The sequence below is a fragment of the Octodon degus genome, unplaced genomic scaffold, assembly GCF_000260255.1.
Source record: "Octodon degus isolate 3935 unplaced genomic scaffold, OctDeg1.0 scaffold00160, whole genome shotgun sequence".
Classification (NCBI taxonomy): domain Eukaryota; kingdom Metazoa; phylum Chordata; class Mammalia; order Rodentia; family Octodontidae; genus Octodon; species Octodon degus.
The window spans coordinates 3,147,274-3,157,679 of record NW_004524736.1 but is presented as its reverse complement, the minus strand read 5'-3'; the positions used below and the strand labels follow the sequence as shown (position 1 = coordinate 3,157,679).

The window sequence follows — 10,406 nt, the reverse complement described above, 5'->3', positions numbered from 1 at the left end:
TGTTTTCAGATCCTCCAGGAAAATTCCCAGTAGAGGAATAGCTGGTTTAAATAGAATTTCCAGTCCAACTTTTCTAAGGCATCTCCACACTGATTTCCACAGTGGTTGCACCAGTCTGCATTCCCACCAGCAGTGGAGAAGGATTCCTTTTCCTCCACAGCCTCTCCTACATTTATTGTTGGGTGATTTCTTTATGATATCCATTCTTTCTGGGGTGAGATGATACCTTATTCTGTTTTTATGAAGCAAATAGGAGCATGAAAACTCAAGGTAGTGGAAGCAAGAAGGAAATCTTGGATATTAGCCTCTAGCTCTGACTGCTCACTTTTATTTAATTTTGGATTATATACTTGCTTTCCCACAATCGACTAGTAGTTTTACTACTACAAGGAGCTCAAACTGAAAGGATAAAGCTAATGGCTGAAGTTATGTTTTCCTGGTCCTGAATTTTCCAGAAACAACAAATTCATCCCAAGCCTGGGTGACGTGACAGCCACTGTCGCTAAGGGCACCACCACTTGAGCAGTGCTCAGGCAAGCTCTACCTCCTGAGGGAAGAGTGTAGAAAACCTTTGATGCTACTGAACGGCACAAAAAGATCCACCTTCCAATCTACCCCACAAAATTCCATAGTCAGTAAATGAACAAGGTTGCGTATAGAGGTAAAAAGAATGAAAGCTTTCTTGATGGTAAAATGTGTGCAAGTTAGGTATTCTGCATACAAGCCTTTGCTACAGTTCTGAGGACTCCTCTGGTCTGTGCTTGCCTTGCGCAGTGTGTCTTGGCTTCCTTAGGAAACAATGGAGAACAGAACTTCTCCATGCTGAGCAGAACAAGGCAAATTTCAAGTTTACTTACAAAATTTTAATATGCAAGCACTGGGAAACCTTAAAAGGGCAGACGCAACAGAATTGTAGCTTTACATGACAAAAGAGCACCTTGGAGTCTCAGTAACCCCCAATCTCACCTCTTATTAGACTCAGTGAAGGCAGCTGGAGAGACGCAGTCAGCTGAGGATCTGTAAACTGCCTAAGACAGTCATTCTATAGATTAAGATATGCAAGAGTGGGCCAATGGCAAGAAACGTTGCTCAGAGTTCCTCAGTCATTTCCTTGTTTTGTAAAATAAAGCCCAGACCTACTGTTGTGGATCCTCTGATGTGGCATCTGGCTGTCTTCCCCTTTCATTCATTGGATCCCTTCATGCAGGCTGCCTTCCTTGCTTCCTGACCTGGCTAAGCCCTACTCCTCTTCTCAGCATCATGTGCATTGCTCCATGTTTCTTGAGTCCTTCCTGGTTCTGCTTAGCCTTTAGCCACCACTCAGAGGTCTCCTCAGACATGTCCTCCCTGACCATGTCTTTGTATCCCCTGTCATTACCTCAGCATTTGGTTTCCTTCTTTACTCTTATCACAGCTTGTATTATGTTGTGTGTTCTTCTTTCCCCATGGATATGGACAGACCTTTATAAGATTCAACTTTTTCATTTAAAAAAATTAGTGTGGCTGCTGGGGTAGTGTGGACTCAAGAAGGATAAGAAAGGAAGAAGGAAGAAGTCTGGTGTTTGTAGGGATCCAGTTACCACAGTGACATGGACTAGGGTGAGGCCTTTTGTTCCAGCTTTGCTAGGTGATTGCCTGAGATGGCTAATGGTGCTCTAGATATGTTTGAATTTTTGTTAGTCAGATAAAAATAGGATTGCAAAAAGGCCACATTTCTCTTTTTAAGGACAGTTTCAGAAGTTATGCTCACTACTTGAAGGAAAGCTGCTAAATACTTTCTAGTCTGAAGTGACCCAGCATCTAGGAAAAGTCATAGGTTCCATCTAGAAGAAGCAGAGAACAGAGACTGAAAGACAGTAACATCCACTGTTATCTATTTTAAACATACACATGCGTGCACACACACACACACACACACACACACACACACACACATGTCCATGAACATGTAAGTGAACTTCTTTTGAAATAGCATTTTAGTTTCCTTGAGGTTTAAGTCAAATGTCTAGAATCTCTTCTTAGCATTTGTAAGTCCAAGATTCACAGTATAGCTATTTAAATGTAGATAAAATAATCAGCTTTCTTGACAGCTGGGTAAGTAAAGTACCAAGTATAGTAACTCCCCACGTGCATGGATGTTTGTTAACTGAATTGGACAGAATCCAGCTTGGACCCAAGGACAAAACATTGCCTTCTACTCTTATACCATATCTCAACACTGGACTCCCTTCTGCATGCCCAGAAGACTCTAAAGACCACTTACTCAGCAATCTGTATGGAGTTTGAACCTATCTTATACAGCCAGTTGCTAGAGGAATATGGAAAGGGGAGGGAGGCCCTGATGATCTGACTGTATAGAGAAGAAAAACCTGGAATGTGTGTGGACATGTCAGAGGATATAGGGAGAGCTTTTTATAGGTTCTTGTCCAATAACTGTAGAACTTTGATTCTTGGTTTAGTTTCCCTTCTGTTTGGAGGATGATAATCAAGGAGTGAAGAGCTTGTTAGGAAATATTTGTTCTGGAATTTGCCAAGAAAGGTGAGGTTGGGAGTAGAAATCTCCCTCAGGCAGAAGTGAGAATATAAAAGGGAAAATGATCAGAAAAGCAGAAATTAAAGCAATTTTTAGGGTGACTATGGTGATGAATGTCCAGAGTTGTATAATTAATTGCCTCAAATGTCCTTTATTTGTGTAATGGAAATATGGTCTTATTTTAAGCACACATCATATTCATATGAAACCTCAGCACAAAGAAAATGAGAAACGAAGGAAAGCAAAATGACAGGTGCTTTCAAATATGCAATTTGATGCCTTTAGAAACTGAAAGAGAAAAGGTAGAAGTCATGTAAGGACAGTGGCAATGAATGCTGGGAGACGCAAGCGGATGAAGGATGCTGAAGAGGTTAGGACTGGGCTGAGGGTTGGGGGCACAACAGAGATTGTCCTTTTCAGAGTTTGTCACAGGAGTATATTAGGATTCTGGCATGCTTTGGGAGTAATGGAAGAGAGGTTAAGGAAGGGAGTATTTATAAGGCATTGATTCCATTAAATGAACCACCATGGCATACTGAAGTCTTCAGAAACAAGCAACAAGGAGAGACCAGCAGGAATAAAGGTGTGGAGTGCTTACTGGAGCTTCACAGTATTTGACTGTGTGGGAGGTCTTGAGTCAAGAAACATCGCATCAGTGGAGAAAGAAGCTGTGGAATAAATTATCTGAGTGTCTCCTCTTGCCCTCCCATGGCCTGCTGGTGCTTCCCATTTGCTCAACTCAACTGGAACCCAAGGCAAGAGGTCAACATGGTACAGTGATAGGCAGCAGCTTCCTAGGGCACACTGAATGGTCCAGAAAGATTGAGAGAGCAAATAGAGAAGAGCTTGCAGCATAGTCTAGTAAGATGCAACATTATATTTTCTGCCATCATTTAATTAATGATTTGCCTCTGAACATTTGTTGAACCCTTTCTCTGTTATGTGAAAGGGTTATGTTATTTGCTATACTAAACAAATAAGCAGAGACCTTGATTGCCCAAGGATAATAAGGCAGCAGATAGTCAAGATTCTAATGTCAAATGGGTGGGATCTATAGGAGTGAGGAACAGCAAAAGGAAACTGTGGCAGAGCTAGAGGAGCTTCCCAGGAAGGAGCTGACTCTAGGAGTCCCTGTATAGAGAAGACCACGGGGTACAAGAGAGCAGAGTCTCCCTACACAGGGGCCAGTGTGGACAAGAGTGCAGGTGCTGCTGAGTAGGACAGAAGGTAGTAGACAGGTGTCTGTTGGACACCTGAGCCCAACTGAAGAATTTGGTGTTATGTTTAGAGCTGGAAGGTGGGTGTTAACAAAAGGTTATAAAGGGTGTTACTTGTTGCAGAGTATAGGAAAACTGATGGAGGTTGCTTTCCCGAATTTTTTCTTTCTCAGTATGTTTCCTTTACTTTTCCTCTTACTTCTTACCCTACCACCACCTTTTAATTGTTTTTGTTGTTGCTTGTGATAGATGAAACCTCTGGGGCTTGAGGAGTAGTTAGTAGATTTGATGTAGGGAAAAGAAAAAGACACATTCTAGTTCTTTAATAAATTCTCCTGTCAGTTGCCAGTAGGGGTTTAATTTGAGGAGGGTGAAAATATTGGGGATGCTGGCACAGAAATTAAAATGCTTAATGAGCCAATGCCTAGTGGTCCAATGCAATAAAATAAAAATGAAATGTGACTTCATGACATCTTGAAAAGTTGTCTTGAAATACTATTACTATGCTACGATGTGTGCTATTGCAGACTGCCCCATAAAAAAAGAACAAATGAAAATAATGACATGTACTCTCACATTAATTTTTGCACATTGATTTCCAAAGAGAAAACTCTTAAAGACTTTTGGGAGAAAGTCCATTACTGAATTAATCAAACAACCATCTTCTATCTGCACTTTTATTTTATATACCCTTTACACCTGTTTAATTAATCCTAAACATGATGCTGACTGCTAATTAAACAGCCCTGAAAGTGACTGACTGAAGGTAGTAATTTGAGATAATTAGTTTTGGTTTCAAACACTCAATTTTCACACTTTGTGCTCATTTTTAGAAATGGGTGGCTCATTATTATAGACAGGGTGGGGGTTGTGCAAGGCATTTTATTGCTGGACTCTGAATTGCTGAGGAAGTGGGAGGTGTATATGTCCAAATTAGACAAGGAAATAGTACAGTGCTATAAAATGTTTCTTAAAATGTTATCCTCTTCCCAGAACATGCACACATGCACACACAAACTCACATATGCCTACACAACCCACACTCATGCATACACAGAATTCCTGCTGATGTGGTCAGACTATTGAAGCTCTTTCATTGGAGCATATAAATGCATATAGTGTTGGTATTTGGGAACGTTTTGCTTTGTAAGGGAATGATTTCACTGAATCATCCATGATTTATTTTCCAGGTTCTTTAGAACCAAACAAAGAAAGATGCAAAAGACCAAGATTTGATGTGTGGCATGAAATCTGTTGAGGTATCTTGCTCAATAGTTATGTACGACAGAGGCACAAAGCCTAATCAAGTCAAATGTCTGTCAGAAGTCCACTGTATATAGCAGAGAAAAAAGAGGGCAAATAGAGGAAGGTCAACTTTTTCTTTGAGATCACATAATGTTGATAAGTAAGTTAAAATAGTTTCTAGGAGAAGAACAGAACTAGGAAGAATTTGGGATCATGTAGCCTAGACTGAGTAGTCATTGTTATACAGTACAGGTGGACAGGCCTATAGAGGTTACACAGAGGCTAAGTGACTCTGTCAGAACCCTGGAGAGCTCCTAGTGCATTGCTCTGAGCCTGAATGCTTTAATTTGTATGTTGGAAAGCTTACTATCACTTTTTGAACCACTTATACAGAGCAGACTCTGTATACCTGAAAAGATTATCAATGTTGAGTACTTTTCAAAGATGATAAGAGTACATTCAAAACCTCTATGTGGATTGGAAATGATCTGGTCAGGTTGATCCTAGGGTGTACAGCTTGTGCAGGATAATGGAACTCCCACATCGTTTTGAGCACTGCAAGATTTAATGGAGAATAAATTTGAATGTTTTATATGTGAGTCAAGCCTGCATTCTCAAAAACTCCACCTGTGTTAGGATTCACTGGAGTCAATTTGATCTCTGAGCTTTTACCCACAGTCTAGCATGATAGCCAAGAAGTGATATTTTGCATAACTGAAAGTCTCAACCTCCTAAATTACTGCAAAATGATATAGGATTCCTAGTTTGAAAAATCTTCTAACAATTCACTCTGCCTATGTCAGAAAATAGTCTCATTTTCTAAAGAATTTATAGTCCAGATTCTTTTTCTTTATGATTTTGGGTTATGGGCTTGAAAAGATGTTTTAATTAAAGGGTATGTGATTATCCTCAAATCTTTTATGTGATGCTAAATAATCATACCAAAAGCAGTGAGTATATTTGGAAAACTGTTCATTTTACAAAAATCCAATCTTAAGACTTAAATGATATTCAATGTCCATACTGAATTTCCTATAAGTCATTGTGTAACATTTATGTCCTAAAGCCAAAAGCAATTTCAGAGGTCACCTTTTCTGATATATGTACATATTGTGCCTTTATTTCTTTCTCATTTCTGTGCCAGAACAATCATGTGCAGAATAAAAATCAACAACAATAAGCACAATTTTTTTCTTCCAAAATGCAAGATCCCGACTTAAAACAAACTGTTTTCTTATTGCTTACAAGTATGTATGTTGAAAGAAAGTGAACCCATCGATGACTATAAAATACTTCCAATTAAAGTGGTGGTACTTAAACCATATTTTGGCTTTAGGCTGATGTGTCTGTTTCTGATTGGATTTGGCTGTTTAGTCTCTCACGACAGCCTCTCATTCTACAAGATTCTCTAATGGGTTGAAATGACCTGTACTTTGTTTTTCAGATACCTCAAATTAGCTATGCATCCACAGCCCCAGAGCTAAGTGATAACACCAGGTATGACTTCTTCTCACGAGTGGTCCCTCCTGACTCCTACCAAGCGCAAGCCATGGTGGATATCGTGACAGCCCTGGGATGGAATTATGTGTCAACATTGGCTTCTGAGGGAAACTATGGAGAGAGTGGTGTGGAGGCCTTCACCCAGATCTCGAGGGAGATTGGTGAGCGTGTGTTTATCAGATGATTGTATTTGGAGGTGAACAACTCCAAACCCTGATATGCATAAGATAAGTAGAACTCCTATAGATGCATGACATAGGTTGTCCACTCTAGGGGGAAGCTGCGTACATTATAAATGATTTTATTGTTCTTAGTTCTATCAAGGTGACTCTTTGGTGCTAATTTTGGAAATAGAGTTCCTGACTCAAACATATTTTGAAGTTGTCTGTTTTGATGAGGGATTTTGCTGGCACATTGGAGCCACTGTAAATTTGAATAAATGACATACTGTTTGATTGTTCTAGCTAGAAGTTTACATTAGCAGGTGATTAAATTAAAGAAAGGCAGTGGAATTTAACATCCAACACTAGAGGGATTAAGATTAATAATCATCTTAAGCCAAAACTGAAGTAATACCCAAGGCTATGCTAAAGCAATATTCCTATTGTTATATTTGACTCTTTACTTTGTTATTCTTACCTAAAACTTGGAAGTGTACAGTGGAATGGAGGGAAAACACAGAAACTTGGTTAGAACAAAGTGCTCATGATCCTTGTCCTAGGCTTTCTACAAAGTGCTTTTTCAAGTCTCTGTAGACATTTCACCAATGTATATGTTTACCCATGAGTTGAAATCCATTCCTGTACTTGAGAAAATGTATACTAGAACAAAACAGAACAAAAACAATCAATAGCGCAAATCTTATTGTTGATTAGCCCATACATAATGTTTCTTTGTGGATGAAAGGGGAAAGATATTATTATTATTTCTTAAGTACTATTATTCTTATTAAGAATGAATACATTTTTCTAGAAGGGTGATGACAATGTTGTAAGGAAAGATTAAAGTATCCATTGGTTGTTTTTCCATAATTTTGAACTTAAAGGTAGAAAGTATGTTCATTGGTTTATTGTTTTGTTTGGAGGCTTAACTTCAGGAATGACAATGATTCAAAGTTATTAAAATAGGATTTTCACTGAAAAACTTGTGAATATCTGTATTCTGTTCTTGCATACACTATAAAACATAGGATCTTATGCACAATATTTGTGTATTAAACATTTGCTCTACAGCTATGCTGTTGCAGAAACTATAGAAATGGTCTGATCAGGTCGGCCAGACTGGGTTAATTGATTCAATTGAACAACTGTTCCCACCTGCTCTAAGTGTCCCTGATGCAATAATGCTTGCCCTTTGGAATTTTAAATTGTATCAGTATTGGTAAAGAAAAAAAACCCAATTAAAACCATTCAAATCAAATTTAAATTATGTTATTTCCTTGGATTAAAATCCAAAGTTCCTCCTTAGAGCAAATGCCTACTGAGATAAAAAACCATAGCTTCTAGAAGCAGGGCTAATGAGTTATGTAGCTGGTGTCAATTTTTGATCAGAATGATAATTCAACACAAGAAATAAAATAACAGGGTATGTATTGGATTTTTTTTTTTTTTTTGTGGTTGGCTCAGCCTGCCCTGGGGGAAAGGCTAGTGCAGCATGTGGTGCCAGGGATCAAACTGCAGTAGCTGAACTTGCCTAAGCTTGCCTAAGCAGGCACTTTAGACTGCTCAGCTATCTCACCAGCCCTGGAATAACTTTTATGCAGCGATCCTGGACATTCTATAATGTCACGACACATTCTGTGTCCATGAAACAGATTTTTGTAAAAAATTTGATGCAGGAAATAATTTGTATGTTGCTGTGTAATCTGATAAAATGTGTTCTTATTTGATAGAGTACCATTGTGTTCCTTGGACTAATGTAAGCAATACTTAGTTTTCACTTTTTTAGGGACAGTGCTATACTTTGGCAATACTGTCAAAAGAATCAGGTGGTGCCATTCATCATTCCTGTTTCTGTTTTAGTCATTAACATGGGTGAAAATAATTTTAGTAACTTGTGTATGTTCCTGATTAGAGCCACACATTTTTTCTGTGTTGATTCTTTCAGGATTCTGTGACTTGATTGGCTGTCCATTGTATTTCAGTTCTCACTTATCTGGGGAATAGAGGAGGGATGGATTATCAATTAATATGCAGAATAGTGAAAAGGTCAAATTAGCACCACACTAGAGTACACCATAGAATACATTAAATATCAAAATCATTTTTCATTTTAATGACAAAGATTTAATCTAGAACAAAAATACCTAAAAATTAAACCTTTTACATGACAGTGTTATTAATGGAAATGATGGAAATGACAAATGGTAGCAACTTAACCCATTCTGAAATTATCTGATCACTAACAAAAATTCATTAGTTCTGTAATGTTTGCTATTTTTACTACAACATTGATGACATCTCTGTCATTCGTTGTATTAGTAGTATGTTTTTAAAAACCTTGGTGTATTGATTGAGAAAGAGACAGATATATAAATTCATTTTTGTAGTGACTATATATTAATAAAATTATATATTTCCTCTCTCTTATAGAGTTTTCCATATTCTCTTCTGAATTTTTCTCCTTAGAAACATTAAGGCACTTTAGTGTAAATTGAGGCACTGTAGGTCTTATTTCTGATTAATTTAAGCAGATCATAATGGAATGATAGTGAGAAGTAAATCTATTTAGTGGTAAACTACTTGTTCAGATTGGTAGAACATTTTTTTTTCATTTTAACAAAACCTGAGACAGGTGTTTCTTAGTGCATATGGAGAATGACATTCATGAGTGAATGATAGGCATGAACAGATACCACAAACTGCTATTCCCTAGGCAAGGTCCCTTCAAAGGAGAAAGAGGAGGTATTTGTAAAATAAAGACAAACAGCCTTGTGACATGATGCTACAGTGTCATCTCAAGGCATTGCTTAGCTATAAGCCTTTTACTGGAAAAGCCAAAAATACATATTTGAGGTAACAAATAGCACACTTTAGAAGGTATTCATACTATGATTTATGAGAAGCAAAATTGAAAGGCTTAACATCAACATAAAATTGAGTATTTGAAATCAGAGGGTATTTACTTTATTCTTAAGCTTTTTTGACAAGTCAAGAAAGTCTTGAGGATTGAGGGATCCATCAGGGTCCATATTTGACCTTGTATGTAAGTGGGAGATGGAGAAACCAGTTAAGGAACCGTTGCAGTGTCAACTTTGGCCTGATATTGGGATGTGATCAGAGAAATGGAAGAGACAGATTTGAAAAACATTTCTCAGACATGTCTTTGCCTGTGGAATTTAGTAACTCATTAAATGTGGAACTTGAGGGTAATAAAGAAATCAACATTAATCTGAAACTTCTATATCGGGGTGACTAGGAGAAGGCAAGTATCATGCACAGAAAACAATAAAGTGGAAAGCTTGGTTTAGAGCAGGAAGCAAAAACTTGGTCCTGAACTCACTGAGCTACAGGCACCAGCGTATGTCTTTGTAGAGAACAGCATGGAGTGCTGGTCTAACTGAGCAGGAGTGGAGACATAGATCTGAAGTTTGTTCTCATAAAGTTGATAGATGAGGAGGGAGCAGTACTTGCGGAAGTAGACATGTAGTGTGAGAAGCAAAGGAGGCTTAGGATGGACTCATGGGATAAAGCTTCAGTATAAAAGATGGGGACAATGCCCTATATACAGCAATGGAAAATGAAGAATGGGGTAATGTTTTCTCACCTATTGGGTTTTTGATCATGAAGTGGCTCTCAATCACCTTTGAAGATTTCCATTATTGGAGGTGGTTGAGTGAATTCCTTAGGAAAAATTCAAAGACTTTGAGCAATTTTTTCATAAAATAACAGGAACTTTGGCCAGAGGGCATA

General features: G+C 38.1%; 1 protein-coding gene across 1 annotated transcript in view; it reads left to right on the top strand.

Annotated features, from left to right (window-relative positions):
• Nucleotides 1-10,406, top strand: part of Grm8 (glutamate metabotropic receptor 8) — a 963,476-nt gene that overhangs the window by 193,992 nt on the left and 759,078 nt on the right. Inside the window, exon 3 of the mRNA XM_004642707.2 lies at nt 6,440-6,656. Within this exon, the coding sequence (XP_004642764.1) occupies nt 6,440-6,656 (217 nt within the window). The remainder of the gene's footprint in view (nt 1-6,439; nt 6,657-10,406) is intronic.